The following is a 23902-nucleotide window of genomic DNA, read 5'->3' on the forward strand; positions in this document are numbered from 1 at the left end:
AGAAAAAAAAGTCAGCTTATCGATTTAAAATGAAACCTTCAACACAGTAAAGTGTGAAAAAAGTGACGGGGTCTGACTACTTTCTGGAGTTTCTGGTTCATGTTTTGATTGCAGAAGTGCAGCTACTATAAAGCCAGCTGCTTTAACATTGATTAAGTCTGATGCAGGTAAATGTTATTACATTCAACCGACTCAGGAAGAACATTATAAATATCCACATTGTCAGTTTTCTCATTCCAGATATCTAGAATTCAGCAGGCATCTGGAATGAGAACTGCAGATATTAGAGTTAAATTATAATTAGATGTAAATCCAGTTTAGCTCTGACTAGTCAGACTTCTGGTCATAAGATGTGGTTAGGATATCTGCATTGTCCTTAATGAAGTTTGTGGCATTCTAGAGGTCTGGAACTGGAAATCTGCCAAGTCAAAATGTGATTACAGAAATCCTGAATTAAACTTTTAACTCTGAAACTGCAGATATCTGTGATTACAAGTCGTACGTTTGCTTCTCAAACTGCAACCAGTTTTACCACCTACCAGTAAATTAAACCACAAGCCTCCAATGAACAACGCTATTTTTGACATTTAAACTCTTATCCACCACAGAAGCCGCCATTAAATCTTAACGATGTTTAAATTTGCTCGATATCCACGAGCAGCATCAACCAGACCAGTCATGTCATTTGAGATGTCTACAACTATAATTTGAACCAGTCAACACTGAATTGCAGATATTTCTAAGTGTCTTTTTGACTATAGACAGATATCTGGTATAAAAATTCAAACTGTGCAGCTACAACTAGTCAAATGACGTCACGAATGTGTGCAATTTTATTTATGGAAGCTATTAAATGTTAAAACCGGCTGCCAGAGCTGCTCTTCTTCTGTATACAAGTAGAATCTAAACATATTTATTCATGCTGAGAAAATCTTTGTGACATGGCAACATTAATTTTTACCTCTAATTTAATATTAATGTGACTTTTATGACCTCTATGTTTGCACAGATCCCATGTTTTATAGTTTCCTGTTTATCGCAGCATCTTGTTTGTCCGTTCTACTGAAATCTATGGATTTTTCACCTTCAGTCAGCTGAGATCTGTTGTTTTTAAGCTTTAAAATAATCATCTGTGCTTATTTAAATACATTTTCCATGCAGAGTGGAACACATTTGGTTCATTTTGCAGCATCTGTGTCAATTTATTTCAACTGACAACCCGGTCGGACGGAGGAACGCGTCCTCACGCCGTCCAGGCACAAATGAGGTGATACAAAAAGTTAATTCTAACAAACATACAAATATGAACAATCACACATTACTTCTGGAAGCTACAGTCAGTCTGGACGGAGGTACTTGAGGACATCTTCTGGCCGAGGCTTCCCAGAAACATCTTGTCAGATCAGAATGTACGAGTTAAACTGTCCAACAACCACAAACACTCCGAGAAAATCCTGCTGTGAACATTTTCGTCTGTCTTCAGCGAGCAGACCGAGGCCGTCCGTCCCTCCAGTAGCTCTCGTACGCCTCCTGGAACATGTTCTTGCAGGCGATTTTGGCTTTTAGTTTGGAGCAGATGAGGAAGGAGCCGCCCATCTTCCTGTGCAGAGAGTAGGTTTCCTCAGGCGGAGGCGTCAGGCGCTCCTTCAGCATCACCGGGATCAGTCTGTGGATTCGCTCCGTGGTGCTCTGAGATCCGAAGTCGAACGGCTCGGAGGAGGAGAAGGCTTCACCCAGGATCATGACGGCGTCCACGTGGGCGTTCTCCATCGTCTGGTGGCAGAGGACAGACAGGTGGTTTACACAGAACCCCGACGGTTTATTTTACACTTTATTCTGCATTTTGTACTGAAGTATTGATCAGATATTTCTGCTCATTTATTTGTTCACTTTACACTCTTTGTGGTTGTTCCTGTAGCAACAGAATCTGCCCTTTAGAATCAAGAAAGTATTTCTATTCCGCTATAAAATATTCTATGCTATTCCACTCTATTTCACTATAATCTATTCTACTCCACCATATTCTATTCTATTCTTGTTCATAGCGTTATTCAAAGTTCTTCACAAGCAAACGAGAGGAAAAAGTGAGATAAAAATAGAATAATATTAATTAAAAACAGTAAAGACCAGCTGGATACTGACTGAAACGGATACAAGATAAGACAAATAAAAGCACTAAAGAGATAAAGTTTAATACAAAGTGAATAAAAGTCCCAACTATTACAGGCAGTGTAGACTGGGGATTGGAATGTTTTGTTTTAACTGAATTACTTATTCATTCATTCATTCATTTACGGGCTGATAATCGATATTTGGATCCCTTACTAATTGAATACAATGACTTCACTGGAATCGTATCAATTAAAATGCCTACAGATGAAGTAAGTTTTCTTTATCTCCTGTGTAATAAATCTTCACCAAACATCCACAATCAGTCATTTAAAGTGAAAACCAGAGAGGAGGAAGTAATCAGTGTCGTTGCAGTTCCACCTACAAGACAGCAGAGGGCGATAAAGACTCAGATCAGACCGAGTATGTTCTGATTAAATCATCTCTTAACAATCCCGTATATATATTTATTATTGTTTATATTTATAAGTGCGTAAAACCAGCTGCTCTGTCTGGAAACTCTAAACTGCATGTTGTGAATCTCAGGTTTGAGTTTCGGAGACGTTTCTGCTGGAGGTTTTAGTATTTCTAACGACATTTCTCAGACTGAAAACCTGTAACCTGCAGGTGATCCAGTAGTACCGTTAACCATTGCTTAATGTCATTAAATATTGTTTAATAAAGTGCAGCCTGATCTGATTCATATTTATAAAGATTCATCACCTTTGACTCGTATCCTGTGAGGAACTTCATATCTCTGGATCTCTGCAGGACGCCTTCACTGTTCCGATCTGCAGCTTCCTTAATAATCTAAAGAAACAAGTACGGAACACAAAAATTTTACACATTTTCTCTGATATTTCTTACTCGATCTTGCGCATACAAGTGAATATCATGGAATTTGAGAGAAGTTTTTGTGGTTATGTAATGTGGTGCAAATAGTTTGTTTTTGGTAAATATTTAAATGAGAAATGTAGAATAAAGTGATATGACAAAAAAATATCACAATTGTTTGCAGTTGAGTCACTCGTGGCTCATCTGAGATCAGTTTGTACACTACCTGGCCAAAAAATAAAGTTGCCACCTGGATTTAGCTAAGCAAACAGATAAGATCCTTCCATTGGATAATTACTGCAGTGATGAACACGTTTCAGCTGCAACTACTTATTTACTCGTAGCTGATGCAGTGACGAGCTTCTCACTTCTGAAACAACCATGTTGGAAGACAAATCCTGTGGTGATGAAAAGGATGTTAATCTGTCTCTGAATGGTCAAATTATTGGCCTGCATCAAGCAAAGAAAACAACTAATGAGATTTCTGAAACTACTAAAATAAGGTTAAGAAACATCCAATGCATTATGAAAACCTGAAGGATAGTGGAGAACCATCATCTCTGAGGAACAAACTCTTAGATGATGGTAGGAAATCAACAGTAGAACTCACAACTATGTTTAATAGTGAAAGTAAGAGAATTTCCACATGCACAATGTGAAGGGAACTCAAAGGTTTGAGACTAAACATCTGTAGCTCTAAGAAAACCACTGATCAGTGAGGCCAATCAGAAAAAAGCTTCAGTTTGCTGGGTAGCATAAAGATTGGACTCTGGAGCACTGATAGAGGGTCATGTGGTCTGACGAGTCCAGATTTACCCTGTTCCAGAGTCATAGGGGTATCAGGGTAAGAAGATGAATTGAGGCTAGTGCCTACATTCCCAAAGAATGAGGTCAGCTGATACATGAACTTACTGAATGACCAGATCTTTACATCAATGGAGTTTAGCTTCCCTGATGGTATGGGCATGTTCAAGATGACGACACCAGGATTAATGGGGCTTGAGACATAATTTTTACACATGGATTGACCTCTACAGAGTCCAGACGTCAGTCCCATTGAGAATCTTTGGGATGTGATGAAGAAGACTTTGAGCAGTGGTCCGACTCTCCCATCATCAATAGAAGATCTTGGTAGAAAATTAATGTAACTCTAGACAGAAATAAAGGTTGCGACATTGCAGAAGCTTGTCGAAATGATGCCACGGCGCCAAAGCTAAACGCAGTCCAATGAAATATTAGAGTGAGCGACTTATTTTTTGGACGGGCAGTGTTATGCTGCTGTAACAAACATTTCGTATTTGAACAAATTTATCTTGTGTTGCATTCTGATGTAAATATGTCAGAAAACGGTGCAACGTGACGATGAAAATGTAACTCCTGCAGCTTCTCACCTCGATGTAGGCGTCAGTGAAGCTCTTGTCGAATCCTCGTGTTGCTCCGAAATCCAACAACGCAACCTGAAGACGAGAAACCAGAAAATACAAACTGTACCTCAGTGAAGAGATGATGTGATGCTAAATACTGACTGGGGCAAACTGACCTTATGGTTTTGTGGATCGAAGAAGAAGTTGGACCAGTTGGGATCAGTCTGCATGTATCTGAACTCAAACAGCTCCCTCAGGCATAAAATCAAGATCTGCTCACAAATCTGGCAACAGGAAACATGAAACTTTAAGAGCTAAAATGGTTTTCTGTCCGACGCGTCTCCGGAGGTTTTAAAGGTCTCGTGTCTCCGTTTCTGGCTCGTCACCTTTAACACCTCAACAGACAGGCCGTCGTCCTGGCTGAGCTCATGTGTTTACTGTAAGTGGTGTTGAGTTCGGGGTGATGGGACGCTCCGAATTCGTACCTCATTCCTGACCTCCTCAGGCAGGTCAGTGGCCCGATCCAGGGGGAAACCGTGCACCAGCGTGGCGGTGAGGACGCGACGGTTGCTCAGCTCGTCAATCACGTCGGGAACATTGAAGAAGGGATGATCCTTCAGCAGCTCTCTGCCAAACAAACAGTTAAAGGACATCTGAGCACAAACCCAGAAATAACGCGGGAGAATAAACAGTCGCTATTATTAACCAGACAACTGAAAGCAGCATTTGTGTGTTTCTATATCTATATTTTATAGGCAATTAGCATTTTTCCCACGAGAGAACAGCGTTTTAAAACGGATTCTGCAAATATAATGAGTAATTACGAGCTTAATTCATTTTAAACTTGCGATAGTTTTTGTTTTTGGCCACCACCAACTGAAAACTATTTAAGTTGATAAAATGCAAATGTTTAGACAAAGATTAGGTTCAACAGCTTCACAGTAATATTAAGCTTTGCTGCAGCTTGTTGTCTAAAGAAGGGACTATGCCTTTAAAAGTCATATCTTGTCCTAACGAGTCCAAAATGAAAAGATATCCATCGATTCCGCAGTGGTTTTAAGTATCTTTCACCTCATTCTTTGCTTCAGCAGCTTCAACATTCATTAGCAGCGGTTTTCTTTGCATCTGATGACTCAAAGACCAACACTGACTCTTCCTTGAGCTCCGTTTTTGGTCTCCACCAACTCCAGGAGGGAAATTTCCGCTTCTTTAGCTGCATTAAGTTCACCAGTTAGTTGTCGTTTGATGCCGTCTCAGGTAAAGTCAAGTGGGTTTATCAAAGTTTATCAGAAAAGTCAATGATAAAAGTGGACCCAAAGAGAGAGGTCAGCTCCATATTAACAGGAATGGAGGACATTCTGCAATGCTCACTGATTTTAAACCAGCAATAGCTAGTTTTTTTTTTATGTGAGCTAAGTTGATATAATGAAGACTGCTCAGATGTCCAGTAGATTTAGAGCAGCATCTATGTTCATCAGAGGTGTTTTCTGTGCATCTGATAACTCAAAGACCAACAGTGACTTTCCTTTGAGCTCCGTTTTTGTTTTCCACCAACTCCTGAGAAACGTTTCTGGCTCTTTAGCTGCATGTTGTTCATCAGCTAGTTGTCATGTCGCGCACAGTCAGGTGAAGTCAAGTGGGTTTATCAGAGAAGCTGCCTGCTGCTCAAAATGTCAATACAAAGAGTAAGGTAAAACAGGAACAGGAACAGAGCAGATTCTGCAAATGCTCACATCAGTTTCGTCTGAAAACAGCATCGCTAATTGTTTTGCCTCTTTGGGGCAGCTGAAACCAGCCGAGAACAGTGAATTTAAGTTGATATAATGAAGACTGTCAAACATTAAATGGATTCAGAGGAGCATCAACATCCATTCAGAGACGTTTTCTGGGGACCTGATGAATCTACATCCAGCACTGATTCTCTTTTGAGCTCCGTTTTTGGTCTCCACCAACACCAAAAGCGAAATTTCTGCCTCTTTAGTTGCGTTATGTTCACCAGTTGGTTGTTTAGCTCCGATTCAGGCAGCAAGTTTATCGGAGAAGGTACCTGCTGCTGAAAATGTCAACATTAAGAGAAAACCAAAACAGAAACAGGAACAGAGCAGATTCTGCAAATGCTCACATCAGTTTCATCTGAAAACAGCATAGCTGTGTTTTTGCTACTTTGGGGCAGCTGAAACCAGCCGAGAACAGTAAACTTAAGTTGATAAAATGAAGATCTTCAGACGTCCAGTAGATTTAGAGGAGCCTCAACATTCATTCGGAGGCGTTTTCTGTGCCTGTTAAACTGTAAGTTCAACACTGACTGTGTTTTGAGCTCCGTTTTTGGTCTCTACCAACACCAAAAGGGAAATTTCTGCCTCTTTAGCTGCATTATGTTCACCAGTTGGTTGTCGTTTAGTTCAGATTGAGGCAGAGTCCAGTGAGTTTATCAGAGAAGTTGCTTGCTGCTGAAAATGTCAATGTTGAGAGCAAACCAAAACTGAAAAATTAAGCACCATAAAAACCAAACAATGAAGTGAAAGATGCTAAAAGTGCCATAGAGTTGGTAGTAAGTCTAGACTCTGTGGATTTATTACAGAACATCACTATATGTATATATATTTATGTTTAGGACTGTTGTTAAGACAAAACAAGACTTTCTAAGGCATCACCTTTGGAACAGTCCCTAAAGCATATCATTACTGTGAACGTGCTGCCTGGTGGGTCTTTCTAGGAAAATCTGCTGGAGCATCAAGTTCATTTGTTTTTTCTACAACAGCAATAAACCCAAGAAAACACTCTGTAGTAAGCCTGAGTTATGGTGACCAGCAACAAAAATAGTGGCATCAAAGGTAAAACCACCTTCATCAACGACAAATCCAAGAAAAAAAAAAAAAGCACTGGGTGGACTGTATGACCCAAAAGTGAATTCTAGGAAGTGTGATGCAAAAACACAACCGTAAGAAACAGTTGACTGAGTACCAAAGATGAACACAAAACAAAAGAGACATCGGATCCAAAATATAAAACCGACCATGACCAAAATAACAACCACGACGATTTTGAACCATACTGAGATCATGATTCATTGTTGATTTTATGAGCAATTTTAGCTTTTTTTGACCTGCTTAACAAACCAACACTACAATGTACAGATGTTCCCTCACATGCAGGCTACGGTAGCTAACTGAACATCTCTGCCCAGAGAAGCTTCTAGTCTCCACTCAGTTATTGCAGTTGTGTGTGACTGAAAATTACTTCAAATAGAGTAAAATAAGGTGTCCTAATGTCAGTTTTACCCAAGTTGAAAAGATTTTTATCGACATGGGTTGTTCTCTATGAGCAGAGTGGATTTTTTTTTTTTTAATGTTAACCCTGCAATCACTCATGATAATTTAATTCCACAAAGCCAAAATCATGATCACTATTCCTTTAATTGTGCCCAACATTACAGCTGGCTTTGGAAACCTGGCGTCCTGAACCCCTACAAAAGGTTGTGAGATTAATTTGGAAAAGAAACCTCACACTTTCTCTGGAACTGAACCCCAAAACTTTGTCATCATGTTACCTTAACAGAAAAAACGCCAAATTTAAGCCATTAATCAAAGGAAAAAAACTCTAAAAACAGACAGATTCATCAGATTTACTCATTTACGATGGTCATTGAGCTACTACACTATGATCTAGGCTTAAGATCACTTTATTCTATGTGTCCATTTTAAAATTCTCCAAAATATATTGTTTGCAATCCTGTACAGAACAAAAAATTATGTTCTTCTACAGTGTGTAAAGTCACCACTTCCCCCCAGTATTGGAAAAACCTGTTGACACTTGGAAAAAATGTTGTACGTGTTGATTACAGGTTTTTTTTTTTAAATAAAAAAAGTAAAGAAATTCAACTTTTCTTGTTTCTATTGTATGATTTATGCACCATAATTGTGACATACTGCATAAAAGACATTTCTGAGTTCCCTTTACTCTAATACTATACTGTATTTTTATTTTCTAATACTCTTTCATGGTACCATCACTGTCTGTTTTGTCTTACACCTTAACTTGGTCTTCTATCAACCAAACATGCACCAATTTTTTTCTTCAATTGGATGAGCTACAGGATAGCTTTTTCCCAAAGGGAATGAATAAAGTATCTATCAGGCAGTATTTTTACAGTATTTTTGCAACTTGACTGTATTTTTTCCTGTGTTTAAATCAGCAGAAATATTGTTGTTTTCTGTACAAGTTGTTGTTGCTTCTCTTCTGTCATGGTTGTGTTGTTTCCATAGATGTGCAGGACTTTATATTATCATGAAAAATGAGCCCATAGTGAGTAAAAATGTGACAGGAATGAAAAAACACTGAAGAAGTTCATATAAAACAATGTAGAGGATTAAAATCATTCTTCAGTTGATGTCCTCAAATGCAACCAATGAAGAGGGACCTCAGGAAAATATTGTTTGATATTAAGGGGTGGAAAATAAAAAAAAAAGGCAGCACTCAAAAGATTGTAGAAAAGACAAGTAAAATGTAAAACTTACTGGAATTTTTTGGCACAGTTTGCCTCTCTTATGTAATCGCACTCCAGCGTTAATTCACGACTCATGACCTCAACAAGATGGTCAAGAAACAGACCTGTTAAAAAAAAAAAAAAAAGAGAAAAAGAGGAAAAAAGTGAAAATCACGACTGCTGTGGGTTCTTCTATTGACATTACTGCAGGCTACAAACTTCACACAAAAGCAGCTGTTATCATAGAAACGATAAAAAAAGCCTCCAACAATGTTACCTTCAGGCAGCGCGTTGCTTAAACTCATAACGGTCATGATATTATTCACGTCACTGTCGATACTCTTGGCGACTCCAGGGTACTGAGGGAGGGAAAATACAAGATTTGATTGTGTGGACTTCTTTCAATTTGCTAAATTAGGTCACAGTTTTCGTGTTTTATCTCAAACGCTCACCTGGATCTTCATGGCCACCTCTCTTCCATCCTTCAGTCTGGCTAAATGAACCTGACCGATGGACGCCGCTGCAAATGGCTTCTCCTCAAAATACTCCAGTTTGTCCCTCCAGTTTGGGCCGAGATCACTGGTGACGACTTTCTGCAGAGAAAAGAGAAAGAAAAAGTGATTTATTGAAGATATTATTAACTGCGTTTACGTAGGTTGCAGCAGTTCTTCATACTGTACCATCATCTGCTTGGTGGGCATGAAGTCTGCACTCTGTCGAACTCGCTCAAAGACTTTAGCCAGCTGAGGGTTGATAAAGGCGTCATCTGATGGGAAATAAGAAGAAAATAGTGCAGTGAAACATGTAGACTTGACATTTGCTGGTTTAAATTATCATTTAAAATGAATGTATTGTTGACAAAAAGGGTAAATGTGCTGAAGTGTTCATCCTGGTGTGTTGCAACTAAGCCTGAGGTGAGACGAATTCCCTACAAATCATTTTTAAAAACCCCAGGAAAGACGCTTTGAGTGGAAGTTACAAATGCCCTTGTTTATTTGAAATAAGAGAAAATGACATCATTGTTGACAAATCCATCATGTCAGGGTCCATTTAGTAGCTGTCGTGGACCTTTAGACTGAACCACACCATCTTAGTCAGCGTATACAGTTGGTTGAGTTCAAATTTAGATGTTCAAATTCCATTCACTATCCAATCTCAATTTCTTGCAAGAGGAAAGCTATTTTCGAGGACCTAAACATTGAACTTTATGTAGGAAGCCTGAAATTTCCACATTTATTTTCATTAAGACTTTATTATTTGATATTTTTGGACACTCTAGTGCAGCAGAAAAACACTTTTACCTGATGTAGTCACTTCTTAGGACACTCAGGAGTTACAGAGACACTTATCAATCATTTGGTGAACGCAAGTTCAGTTTTAACTCTGGTTTTGGTCTCCACCAACTCCTGAGGGAAACATCAGGTCCTATAGCTGCTACATAACTCCATCATGTTCATCAGTTAATGGCTAAAATTACATGCTTGCTGTTTGGTAAGCTAGCCAAAAATGATTAGGCCCACAAATGGACCAAATTCAGTACACAATAAGAAATAACGCAGTCCAAGTTTGATACAAATGGTGCCCTGGAATCAGCTAAAGTACTCCGAACTGGTCTGAATCCAGGTGCTGAAATTGAACCAGGTTTGTGCCAAATTCTGGTCACCATACATGATCTATATTCACATTCAGACTGATCTATATTCAGTCTGAATGTGGCTAAATGTGCTATCCATCAGTCCAAACTGGCGTAATCCACACAGCCAAGACATAGGCAAATCTGGCAACTGTTGAGCTGATTACCCAAAAAAATCTAAACAACAATTTCTTGAGAGGGATGAGAGTCAACTAAAACAGCAAATTTAGGGGCCTGACAGCAAAACAAAAAGCTGAATAAGAGGAAAAAAGTCATCAGGCTCCTTCAGGCAGCAGCCATTCGATTCATTGTTCATGTAAAAATATGAATCGTAGCGGCTTTAAGTTGGTGAAAAATGACACTCTTACATGTAAAGTTTTTAAATCCTTTGGAAATAGGAAATAAGCGTTGTTCAGCCAAACAACAACACGACCTTATTCATTAAGTGAAAATGCAAAATAGTATTAATTAATCACCAAACTGTCTGACCTCTGCTGATAAAGATCATCTGGTGTGACTGAAAGCTTTACAGAGACACTAAATGGATCTAGAGGGGAAACTGTTCAAGAATGAACCCTGAAAATCTGCATCAATACACTAGAAATGAAGGTTAAATCTTTGCAATATTGTCCCATGTGGTTTAAATCTGAAGACAAGTTGAAATAAGCAGAACAGAACCACCTTCAAAGTGAGTGCTGCTGGACGACCTTGAGGGTTTTTGAAAGATTTCCAAGGTTTTATCTATCTGGAAGCAACTCTGTAACTCGACTGCTGCAGCGATGTTACAGGAGTTGCACAACAAACACCGCACTGTAAGCTTAAAGTCAGCAGTGTAAGTTTAGACTCCTGCTGCCTACAATAGCTCAGCTGGAATGGCACTTATTGTGTTCAGCTGGCCCTGGGTGTATTTTCGGTGATGACATTTCGTTGTTGGTAAAAGGGATCTTGTTTGTTTGCATGCGACTTTGAATAAGAAACACGATGAAGTTCCAGACAGTAAATCAGTGTTTGGTCTGTGATGAAAGCTGAACCTTTATTTGCACACTGATACATGAGGGTTTACGGCCCATAACATGCCTCAGCGGCATCCAGATGTCCTTGTATCACATAAAGTCAGTTATTTACCGAGTCAATAAATATTATTTATTGTATGCATCAACAGTAATTAGCACAGTTTTAGTGCATCTGTATAAATCTCACCTTGAATACTGAGCATCTGCCCGAGTTTTAAAGCAGCACCTCGGACTTTGCAAAGCGTCCGGACGATTCTTTCAGCATTGGCCTCGGAGAGGAAGGCGTTAGAATCCAGTACGGCCTTTTTATCACCTAAAAACATGCAGATCATTCAGTACAAGTGCAATGATAATTCATCTTCCTGCATCTACATGGACGCCACAACTCTGTAAAACTTAATAACCCTTGTTGTCCCTGCATCATCATCATCTGACAATGTTCAAAGGAGTTTCTTGCCTTGTTGGGAATGTTTCTCTCTCATTCTTCACGTGCCACCATAAATATTCAAAAGTGTTAAGGTCAGTCTGGGACGCTTCGCAGTCCGTCTTCTGGCGATCAAGGTGGCCTTCAAAGCTTTGAGGTAGTTTGTGTGATTGTTTTTCTCACGTCCCAAATAAAAACCTTCAATCTACAAATTACTGCTTTGAAATGACATCATTGCTTAAATTTACAATCTGACACGTTTACTTTGTTGTGATGCTGCGTTTCCCCTCATCTCAATGCTACCTAGTAAAGTAAGCCCTACAAATAAGCATAAAATGAAATCTTAATGAATATGGACAAAAATGGCCCAAAACTGGCAGAACTGAAGAAATAAGTCAACGTATGGTACAAGTGATGAATCCAGTACACTGGAAAAGTTATGTCCTAAAAACCAAACCAGGTCTGTACCACCTTAAGGCTACCATTCACGGTATACAGTTGGTCTGACTGGCTGTTAAATGTGACATTCATTGGTCCAAACTGGACTAATCAACACGCCCCAAGTGTGGCGATGCTTAACTGCAATGATTCAGCCGATTTCCTGGCAGCACATAGTATTTTTTTTGGGGGGGGGGGGGGGGGGGGTTTGTACAGAAAACAGATGCCAAAAACACCCAAAAATGACACCTTGAGAGTGACTCAAAACAGTAAAGTTAGAAGCCAGAAAGCAATAAATCTGACAGGCCAGAAGCAACACTTCGACCCAACTATGGTACAAATAATGCCCCAGAACTGGCTGGGGTACACTGGTTTGACTCAAGTCCAGGTACTGAAAATGAAACAGGTCTTTACCAGATTCAGGTCACCACATATGGTCTATAGATGATCTACGAATCTGGCAACCATTAATGAACTACAGTCTTATTTTTGGTGCCAGAACTGAGCAAAGTGTGCTTAACTTTACTGGTTCACTTAACTACCTGGCAGCATATAGTAGGTTTGACAGGGACTTTTTACTGATGATACATGCCCAAAACTCCAACAATGGTGCCTTGAGAGTGATGAAAGTCAATAAAAACTGTCAATTGAAGGGCAAAAAGCAAAACAAAAAGTTTAAGGACACAAAAAAACCTCTATTTTCTCCAAATATCCTCTTTGCTTCGACTTCTTGACTTTTGAGATGTCATGTTCTGATGCAACGTTTCCCAGCTTAATCATGCTACTTAGTACAGCACTGTCCTATAAATGTGTATCAAATCAAATCTTAATGAATGTGGACACAAATGGCCCAAAACTGGCAGACCACAAAAAGTTACTCGACTCAAGTTTGGTATAAATGATGCCCCAGAAATGGCTTGGAAACGTTCAAGTCAATGCCTTAAAACTGAACCAGGTCTGTACCAGATTCAGGACACCACACATGATCAAAAGATGATCTACAAATCTGGCAACTACTACTGAACTAGCTTGCTACCCCTAAACTTCAGTGATTCAGCTTATTACCTGGCAGCATATGAGTAGGTTTTTCAGAGTTTTAACAGCGAAAATTGACACCTTAAGAGTGATGAGAGTGAATAAAAACTGAAACAGAACCAGGTCTGTACCGACGTTAGGTCACCATACATGGTTCATTATCGATCAGAATGCAGCTACAGTCCAAACTGACTAAATCCACACACCCAAGACCTACACAAATCTGGCAACTGTTGCAGGGTTCACTGCTGACCTTTTACCGCAATGATTCAGCTTCCTGGTAGTGCTTAGTAGCTTTGTCTGAATTTTTTCACTGACACAGATGCTAAAAACTAACATAATCAAAAAAGCGCTATGAGAGCAACAGGAGTGGAGCTGCTCTGAACTGGTTTTCATCTTGCTGTTGACACGTTTAGTTTATGAACTGCCCTTGTGTCATGTGGAGCCCCACTGGGCTCCGTCCTTGGCCCCATTTTGTTCGGGTTATGTCTGGTACCTCTTGGCCATGCTATCCACTCCTTCACCGCCATGTTACGCTGATGTCTCCCAGCTGTAAATCTCAGTATGAAAATCACAACAGTCTGAATTCTCTGGATACTGCCCTGCTGACATTAAGGACCGGATGGTTTGACACTGATGACACTCAAGTCCTGGTTGTTTGACCTAATCATGTTTCTAACAATCACTCCCCAACTTGGAATACTAACGATGAACGTGTCAGCCACAAACCTGGAAGAACTCTGGTTCAATTTTGCCATCTACAAATGAAAACATAGAATATCTCATCCACAGTCTTATTTTCCTGTCTGGACTACTGCAACTCAGGGAACACATAACTTCAGTCGTCTGAATTGCATTGCCTTCGTTACAAAATATATACTTCAGGGTTGTCTTGGTTACTTTTAAATATCTACATTATCTGGCTACACTCTACATCTTGGAACTTTTAACACTTTTTTTTCTCTGCACTGAGACTTCTTGGATCAGAGAACCAGTTAGTGTTAAAAATCTCCCAATTCATGTTTAAAATAAAAGGAGACCATGCTGTTTTTAACACCAAAACTGCGGATCAAGCTCCCACCTACTCTCAGAACAGACCACAGCCCTAATTACAAGATTTAAAGAACTGCGAGAGCAATTGAACTATTGTCTTTACTGTGAACTTGCAACATGTTTCTGTCTGTACCCAAAAAGTATTGAATTCCAACCCCCAGTCCAGAGTCAGATTACCTGACATAAACATCCTGAAGATAAATGAGCAAATATTTGTTGTTTGCACAAGATATTATCTTAAGTGTCTCTGTTTAATGATAAGAAGCTAAAACCTGCACCAAATCACTTTTGTGACATCACCAGCACACCCCAATACGACCACATTAGTCTTGATGGTCATTAAAGCCCCAACAATTAATCATTACCAAACCCTAAAACAAATAATAAAACATGAATCTTCATTTTGTCACCTTTTTCTTTGCTTAGGAAATTCTTCTTGGCGATTTCTGCCATTGCTCCGATCCCCAGTCCAACTGCCAGACCTGCAAAGAATTGAAATTTTTTTTTAAATTACTGAATAAACCGTTAAGTTATCAGCCTGTTTTTCTGTTTGAGTCCCCACAATGTCCTTGCATGTGTCCTACTCTCCCTCTGATAACAGCAACAACAGAAAAGGACGTGATAACAGCAATCAGCAACCAGAGGAGGGTTTCATTTCTGAGTCCTTGAGAGTTAAGGGGCAAATTCAGGCCAGGAAAGAGTGGAAGTATTAAATGATACTGCTGTAAGCATGCTGCCCTTTGATGAGAGGAAGGCTGGCAGCACGTTTGTTTTATGAGCTGGATCCTCTGGTATGTTCCACAAACATTTTCTCAGCTACTGATACTCTGTAAGTCTGGTGGCAGAGGACAGCAGCAAATTCCCACTGTGGAAATCTGCTGAGGAGGCCAAAATTAAACGTTCAAATCCTTCATTGTATGAGAAAAATAAAAATTAGCAACGATACTATATAGGAAAAACAAATAATACAAATAAGATGGACATGAATAACAAGAATCGGTTGGTTTTCATATAAATATGATGTAGCAAGTTCAAAATTGTTAAAAAAGAATACACATTTTTTTTCAATAGATCAAATCTAAGGTATTATAGGAAATTATTAGGTAATAAAAAGTATTAGAAATATGTACAGTGTGCAGAAAATTTGCAAAATGACTTTATACGGTGTAAACAACCGGAGATGTGAAAAGGATAAAAACCCTATTTGTCTAATAGCATGGACTTTTTGCCAGATTGCACAAACTCTTGTCATGATTACGTCCTGCAGAGCGACTTGCGAGTCTCCCATGAGCCTTTGCTGCCGTGAAGGAAGTACCGGCGCTGCCAAACTCATTTGCACAACTTTGTTTGCACAATTTCTGTCAAAAATAGTTGAGAGTTAGCTAAGAAAATACCACAGTTTTGACAGTAATCACGAATACTGAATAAAATGCTGCAAGTTGAGATTCTGGGTCATTTGATTTGTAAGTTTTTTGAAAGAGAAAACTGAGCTTAATGTCAAATTAGTCTGGTTTTTGTTATTGATAAATCTGATGCTTGTTTGAAGACAACCAGAAATAGAAACAATCACAGTAAAGATGTGGGTTTTTTTTGTTGTATTTCTGCTTTAAAAACTGCTTAAACAGCCAGTATGTTTGCAAAATTGTTGCAGATTAATTGCAAATTGAGCTAAATACACGCATATGTGTACTTTAATGTTGCCTTTTCACAAACTCCCAGCAAATACAGAGAAAAATATGACACAAAACATGAATTTAAACAACTGTCGGTGTCATAGAGAAAAGAAAATTCCAGAGTCTATCTAGCAAAACGCTGCAAATCAGATTCTGGGTCTTTGATTTGTAAAGAAAAACGTGAGCTCAAGATTAGGTTTTATTATTGATTAATCTTATGCTTGTTTTCTCATTTATTCCATACATTTAGACAATGTCGGACAATAAGAAATAATAACTAAAGGTCACTTTTGTTTGTATTTCTGCTCTAAAAATTACTTCAATGAGAAATCAGTTTGCAAAATTGTGGCAGATTAATTGCAAATTGAGCCTCTTCATGCACACTTGAATGCAGTTTTTCTGAGAGAAACACAAAAAGAAAAACATGAGAGAAGCACACTGAATTCAAACAATGCAGGTTTCAAAGTGTTTAACAAAAAAAAAAAAACTTGTTTTGCAAATGGCTTCTGAGGAAGGAAGGAAATTCTTTTGACATGTCTCGATGACAGATGCGCTATACATTTCAGTGGAGAGTGAACACAAAGTGCAGCTGAAACTGTAAAGGTCACGTACACTCAGCCAGTGATTCATGTAAAACAACATGTTGGGTGTTTGCTTAATTTAGCTTTTTTTGCTGACAGTGCACATTGTGATTGGCTCTGCTCTGCTTCACATTCATACATGATGACACCTTCACGGCGCCTGGCAGACCACCAGTTTTCCCACACTGGCTGCAGAGCTCCGCTACGGGAGAAACCGAGGATCAAACGCCAGCAGCAGCAGCATAGTAGAACATTTTAGCAGTTTTTTTTTTTACAGATTTTTCCTGCTTTGGTAACAGATAAATTGTTTAAATTGCTTAAATTGTTTGTTTTAATGATGTCTTTGTTATCGTTTTATTTTAAATGTGATTTGTATCTATCTATTTTTTAAATTGAAACAAAAGTACAAAATGTCTACATCTAAAATGCGTATCGTTACAACTAGATATTTGTTCTTACAGAATGTGGGACTGTATTAAATGTCATTATTTTAAAGATGAAGGTTTACGGGCTGTTTTCTCTGAGGTGTAACATCACCCACATGCCAGTAAAAACACACCCACCTCCAAAATTCATCAGCCGTCCTATCCGTGTGACCGGCACCTTCCTCTCTCTGGCTTTTTCACTCAGCTGAAATAAAACAAAAGAACACAGCTTTTAAGTACAAACAGCAACACATTCATTTCATTCAAACATTAAACAAAAGGAGACTGTACCGCTTGTTTATGTTGCTTCATTTCGTTTTTCTTGGCGTTCCTCGCTTTATCGATGTCCTCCGGTGTCAGCCGCCCTAATGTGGAGTTGCCCTGGTGAAAAAACCTTGCATGCCTAGAGAAAAGGTGACCTGACCAGTCTCTGTAACACTTCAGGCTTCTAGTAACAGATCCTCCGCTGCAGATCCCCTGACGCTCATTTGCGCTTTTAGTAAAGCAGGCACCGAAACAAGCTCCCACAGCTGAGTATCTGTGAAAGCGTGCCACAGTCGCTCTGTGGACGCAGACGTCCTTTGGTCTGTTGAACATCTCCTGGATGAACAAAACACAATTTATCTGAGTAGCTGCTAAGTTCTGCTTGAGCTACAGCACATGACAATACAAGAGGATGAAACCGTTTATGAATCTGTGCTATTCAAGTCCCTGTTTCCCCGTCTTTGTGCACATATTTTTACGTTTTCGCCATAAAAATAATCTCTTCTTGCCTTAAAAATCGCTTACATGATTTATGAAGTCGATGCCTCCATCTATACATGATGAATACAGAAAATCGCATATTTGGCATCTTTACAGGATTGGTTCTTTGGATTTGTGACATAATAAATCCAAGAAGTTTGAATGTGTGTTTTTGAGACTGTCACTGCTACGCTGCAGTTTCAGGGTAAAAAAGGTCAGCCACGGTGTTTACTGCTAATTTCAGTTCCAGCATATAAACACCACCATACAGGCGTGTTAACAATGCCAAAACTAAAGCCACATTTCCACCAGAGAGGAGCTTTAAAGCATAAAATCAACAACAGCAGTAGTCATGTCCGTCCTCAACAAGAGCTGCTGCATGCGCCGCCTGTAACTGCGGTGTTGGTGCTGTGCTGCTTCAAACATACTGAAGCTGAGCTGGTCTTTACACAGAAGGGACCTCGTAGCTGTGTCTATAAAACTGTGCAGTAAAAAATGATTATCGGACTGAAAACTCCTGCTGGAATGAGTATCAGGCATCAGTTTCAACTACCAGGTGATGAAAACACAACATGAGCCTCAGCAGTGACTGTTCATGTCCACACTATGGCCTGCAGGTCAAAAGTGATCTAACCTGGTAACCTGAGGATCAGATTAACATTACATACCATCATACAGCCCCATATGTCAATAATGTTAGCCCTGGTAGTCCATCAGGTTCACCAAACCTCCACACAATACGAGGATGTCTGGTCCTATCGTATTTTATAAAGCATCAGAATGTTTCATTACTAATACAACAGCTCTTGTTGGAGGGCATTAAGTGTCACAGAAGTCTTTGTCATGGTGCTCCTTTACAAACTAAACTCCCACAGTGCTCTACTTGCCAGCACATAGCACGAGCATTCTGATGGACCGCCTCCTCAGGTTCCTACAGTGATAAAGAGTAACAGGTGTGACCAGGTACTACAGCTAATCTCCAATACTTGTTCTGACACGCGAGTAGAGAAAACAAGATTTTGCTGCCTTTTGGAGCTGATGCAGGAACGCAGTATTTGTTCTTAACGCACTGCAGAGCCATTCAATTATCAAGCAATTATCAAGATTGATTTTAATAAATTTAACGTACCAGAAGTTTGCATTATCGAGGAAAACGGCTTTGGATTATGACTCAGTATTGGTAGACACAAAATATTATATGAATCGGATTGGAACCAAAAAATCTTGATAAGACATCCCTAAAGAATACTACAAAGGGCTTTTCAATGAAAAGCAGCTAAAAGATGCAAATGAAATATTCCTAAAGATGTTTGTTATGCCAAAGTGTGGCTTCTGCTGGCCTTTCATTCCTAATATAAAAACATTTTTTAGTAAAATTACAAAGTTTTACCCCTTTATGCATTTGTAAAACCTGTATGTAAAAGAAAATCTGTAAATTTAAAGTCAGTTGTTGGTGAACATATACATAATGTCACTTCAATTTAAGTGGGAGAAGCTTGTCTCAATGTTGTTTGGGAAGCATTTATTTCCCTGTGAAGACTTAAATTCAGCAAGAAACTTTCCACATTTTCGTCATTATGCTGTCAGTAATAATAAAACACAAGAGCGCCACCGATATAACAGTTGACCGATCATGAGTATATCAGTATTGTTGTGAATGTTGTCTGATTTACTGCGATTTGAAAGCTTTCTTATACAGAAAAAAAGCTTGTGGTAACTCAGAAACAGTGTAATGACAGTTTGTCCAGCAGAGCAGCTCTGACTCCATTTCACTGTCTGCAGCACATGTAGCAGAGCAGACAGTGGTGAGGAGTCAAGCGGTGACTTGAAGCTAAGATGCTAACTAGTTTGTGAAATATACTGCTGGAAAGTTAACAGACAACGAAACCATATTTTACAATTTTCAATACAGCTCTGACGTAAATCTAAACCGCATCATACTAATATCGGCATCCACTCATTCATGCTCTATAAACCCTCTATCTGGCTTTGGAAACCTACTTCAATCCTTCACCGCCTGCTTCAGAACTGAGCTCCTCTCCTTTCTGGTTTCTGTTCAGGCATCCTCGGCCTCATAAAGCTGCTCGCTAACCGCTGAGCTGCTGATGGTGACAGGAACAACTACAGAAGGTATCTGGGTTGTGTGTTTCTGAAAGATGAGCTTCAAATCATGGCTGATTGCTCACCCTTGCTGATCTGGCGCCGTGATGGAAGTTGACCAGCCTGCGTTTCCCGGCGCAGCTCAAGCCGCCCGGCGGGATTCTGCTGACCGCCTGCTTCACCCAATTTAGACCCCTAAACACTATCGAGTCGCCCGTCATGATGCCGACCTAAAGAGACCTGCAGAAGAGTAACATCAGGTGACGTGGGTGTTAGGCTCTGAGGATGAGACGCACTGCAAAGAAAATGTGTTTTTAACTGTAATTTTTTTTCAAAACAATGAACAGATTTTCCCTGTTTTGTTACCTCACAGATAACTAGAAAAAAAAGCATTAATTTACCTGTTAATCATTAAAAAAAAAAAAACAAGGCAATTTGTACGCTATTTAAATCAGCTATAAAATGACAATATTTTACAGGTATGTAGCGTTATTTGTAAAAAAGAAAAAAAGTTATGGATATTTAAGATTGGGAAAAAGTTATGAATCTATTTGGCTTTCTGTTTTGTGAGTTTACAGATGAGATCTAGTAAAATCAGAGAAAAAAGCATTAATTTCCATATTAACTTTAAAGCTCACAACCCAAAACGGTAAATAACATCAGTATTTGCCATTCGTATAAACACAGCCTGCAGTTCAACCCAGTTCAGTTGAATAGTAAGTTATTCTTTTACAAAGTTCACCATAAAACTATGCTATGTTTATCTGTATTTAAATCAGGAAACATCAATATTCAGCAGTTTTCTGCTGTTGTTTGACAGAAAAGTTGTTGAAGCACCTTTAAACCTTTTAATTACAAAAAATCCAATTAAAAAAAAAAAAAAAAATCGCAGAAAAAAAATATTTTTTGCTTGTTGGCTGTAAAATTGCACAAAATGTCAACATCAAAATCAAAATTCTGCATTTTTACAAATAGTAATCTGACCTTCGTCACTGCAACTAAATCTTTTTTAAAAAAAGTTTAAATTATTTTACAGATGTTTGTCATTGTTTGACAAAAATCTGTATATTTTGGACTGGGAAACGGTAAATTAAGTTTTTCTGACAGGTAGTGTACAAAATGTCCTTGTTTTTAAAGTAACTGTTTAAACCTGCTAAAAGCACCGTTATTTTACACATATGTGCACTATATTTAAAAAAAAAGGTTTTAGGATGTTACAGTAATACACCATTGTAGCTTTTTGGCATCCTTACTGCACGTTTTCTCAGGTTTGACTGGACTATTTTGCAGTGAGTGTAGAAGAAGCATCAGTTTCTGTTCCCATGCTGCTGCTGCTGCTCGACTAAAACAATCTGAACAAACACTGATTAAACAGAAACATTAGCTCAGCTGGCAGCCTGATAAAGGAGCATGAAGTGGAAAAAATAAAGAAAACTCTCAAGAACAAAGACAGCAGACACGAAGTGACTCAGAGCTGATGATGAAAGAAAGGAACTCACTAGCAGAGTCCTCAGTGAGCGGACCGTCCAGGCTGCAGAGCGCTGCAGCAGCTGCCGCCGTTTGCCTTGATTCAACTTCCACTAAAGCGCCACAAACGTTCCTCCAGCGGGGCAGAAGGACACGAGAACCTGCCCCAGGCGACCCCGGGGGCAGTTAGACTTTCACCGGCCAAAAATGCAGGGCAGAGCCGCGGGCTGAGACCGTCAACAAACCTCCGCACTGGTCCTCTGTTGTGTCTGTCGATGCTCCTCAACCGCGTGTGACCGCTGACGTGTCAGGGCGGTTCTTGAATCCAACACGTGATGCGTTCACGGACCACTCCCCAAACAAAGAAGTTTAGTGTTACTCCAACTCCAATCACAACAGTTTCTACTAAACCATCTCTTCTTTGCTTTAAGTTTCCATAGGATAAAGTTGCTATATTTATAAAGATATCTGTGAACTTCTACCTTCATATATTTAATACTTAAGAAGTATTTTTTTAAAGTTGCACACTGACCCACTTTCAGCTCACTTTTTCCACACAAATTTGAGGCTGTTAAAAAAAACTTTTGATTTTCACTGTTATTTCTCAACATGTTACTGATTCAGAATCTGAAATACTGGACAAGAAAATATTAATTAACATGTTGACTGTAAAACAAACAAACAAAAAATGTCCACATATATTTTTAAATCAAAGTAATTTGCTCTTTTACATTTGACTGCAAAATGACATAATTGTTACTGCATTTAAATGAGGACTTTTAAAAAATATTCTGTAGATATTTGCCATTACATAGAAAAAAAATGTCTAAGAATTAAGGATTGTAAAACTGTATAAATAAAAGAATGAAACACGAGTTATATGGTTATTCTAAATCAAATCATTCTCATTTTTTTAACAACAGTTTCTAATAAATCATCTCTGATTTGCTTGAAATTTGTATAGGAGGAAGTTTACATATTTCTAAACATATCTGTGAACTCATACCTTCATGTATTTAATACTTTAGGACAGAGGTGCACATTGACCCACTTTCAGCTCAGTTTTTCCACATATAAAATCTAGAAAACTTGGATTTTCACCGTTATTTCTCAACATGTTACTGATTCAGACTCTGCAATGCTGGACAGAAAAAATAAATAATTTAACATGTCAACTGTAAAAGCAACAAAAACAAACTGTAAATAATGACATCAAAAAAATCTGCATTTCTACAATTTTTTTTTCTTTTTATGTTTGACTGCAAAAGGACACAACTGAGACTGTAACTGCATCATTTTTTAGGTGTTTCAGAGAAAAATGAATGTACAGTGCCAAAGAAAAAGGCACACTGAGCAGGGAAACGCAAAACTATTCATAAATCAGTACTATTCATTAAATATTTGAAATCATCCTTGGACACCACTGTTTTCAGATCTGCACATTTTAGATTAAACTTCAAACCTGCCTACAGAATGACGAGTGAATTTAATAAGCAATCGAGGAGACCTAATCACTTGTAATTTCAGAATATAACAAAAGTGAAACATTTAGCAATACACTTCATTGTGTTTCTATTAGATGTTGCAGAAATTTGCTATTTTTTTCCCTCAGATATGCTTTTTCTTCAGTTGGATATACAGAACTACACAAAATTAGAAAGAAATGAATAAATTCTCCTTTGGTTGTTGGCGGTTTTCTGAGGAGTAATGTGGCTTTTATTCCACACAGGAAGTGAACATCAGCCACTAACTTTAGTGCGTTTAATCATTTAATTGTTCATTCTGTCATTTTAACAGCCTGTTTTTATGCACAACAAAGTGGCACGATAAAGTTTATTTGTATGGAAATTCACTTTACATAAACATACATAAAAAAGCAAGAAAAGAAAGAAAAATGAGGAAAAACAATGAAAATGAAAATTAAAGTTAATATCATCTTAAATAGAAATCTTAAATATGTCTGCAGCTTTGTTTTAAAGTAACCTGAGAGGAGTGGAGGGTTCATGTAAGGTCGACATAGCGTTCTGGATTTTTTGCTTTTATCTTTTATTTATTTTTTTAATCTCCGTCTTAGGTAGACCTGAATAAAGTCCATTACATTAATCAGATGGAGATAAAAGTGTCAGTTTCTCCAGATGAATCTCCTCTGACTTCCTCACAATGTAAACAGGAAAATCACATCACCTCATCAATACTCTAATTTCCTACTGAAGACATGAATTTATTCAGCTTGTCCTCACTGATAAATGTACATTAATGTATATAAAAATATTTAAAATATAACTCAGAAATTTTCACCGGCGTTTCTCATATATCGGAAAAGTGGATCAAGTAATCTCTGAATATGGGTGAGTTGAAATATACAAAAGTAAAAATGAAACGGGCATGAAAAATCCCACCTTTAAACATCTATTAACAAGGAAATTGATAAAGCAGAACTCAATAAGTGACATATTTTATTCATATGTAATTGGATGTCACAATAGTATAAAAGAGAACATATGGAGTGCTTTTTATTATGAG

At 38.5% G+C, this 23902-nt stretch overlaps 1 protein-coding gene across 1 annotated transcript; it reads right to left on the reverse strand.

Annotated features, from left to right (window-relative positions):
• Positions 1-1181: 1181 nt before the first annotated feature.
• Positions 1182-21713, reverse strand: coq8ab (coenzyme Q8A, genome duplicate b). The gene is made up of 15 exons (XM_022205634.2): positions 21412-21713; positions 19999-20152; positions 17360-17668; positions 17207-17273; positions 14800-14871; positions 11627-11752; positions 9474-9559; positions 9246-9386; positions 9071-9152; positions 8825-8918; positions 4793-4934; positions 4484-4591; positions 4335-4400; positions 2833-2919; positions 1182-1773 (listed from the first exon to the last, which is right to left on the reverse strand). The coding sequence occupies exons 2-15, from the start codon at positions 20131-20133 to the stop codon at positions 1480-1482; spliced, it is 1809 nt and encodes a 602-aa protein (XP_022061326.1). The 5' UTR covers positions 20134-20152; positions 21412-21713; the 3' UTR covers positions 1182-1479.
• Between the last annotated feature and the right edge of the window lie 2189 nt (positions 21714-23902).

Source organism: Acanthochromis polyacanthus, chromosome 1, assembly GCF_021347895.1.
Source record: "Acanthochromis polyacanthus isolate Apoly-LR-REF ecotype Palm Island chromosome 1, KAUST_Apoly_ChrSc, whole genome shotgun sequence".
NCBI lineage: Eukaryota > Metazoa > Chordata > Actinopteri > Pomacentridae > Acanthochromis > Acanthochromis polyacanthus.

Coding starts and splice junctions, on each gene's coding strand:
- coq8ab (XM_022205634.2), bottom strand. CDS start 20,133: ATGACGGGCGACTCGATAGTGTTTAGGGGTCTAAATTGGGTGAAGCAG. Junction 11,753..14,799: donor TTTCCTAAGCAAAGAAAAAG/GTGACAAAATGA, acceptor GCATGTTTTTAG/GTGATAAAAAGGCCGTACTG. Junction 4,935..8,824: donor AACTGTGCCAAAAAATTCCA/GTAAGTTTTACA, acceptor TTTGTTTGGCAG/AGAGCTGCTGAAGGATCATC.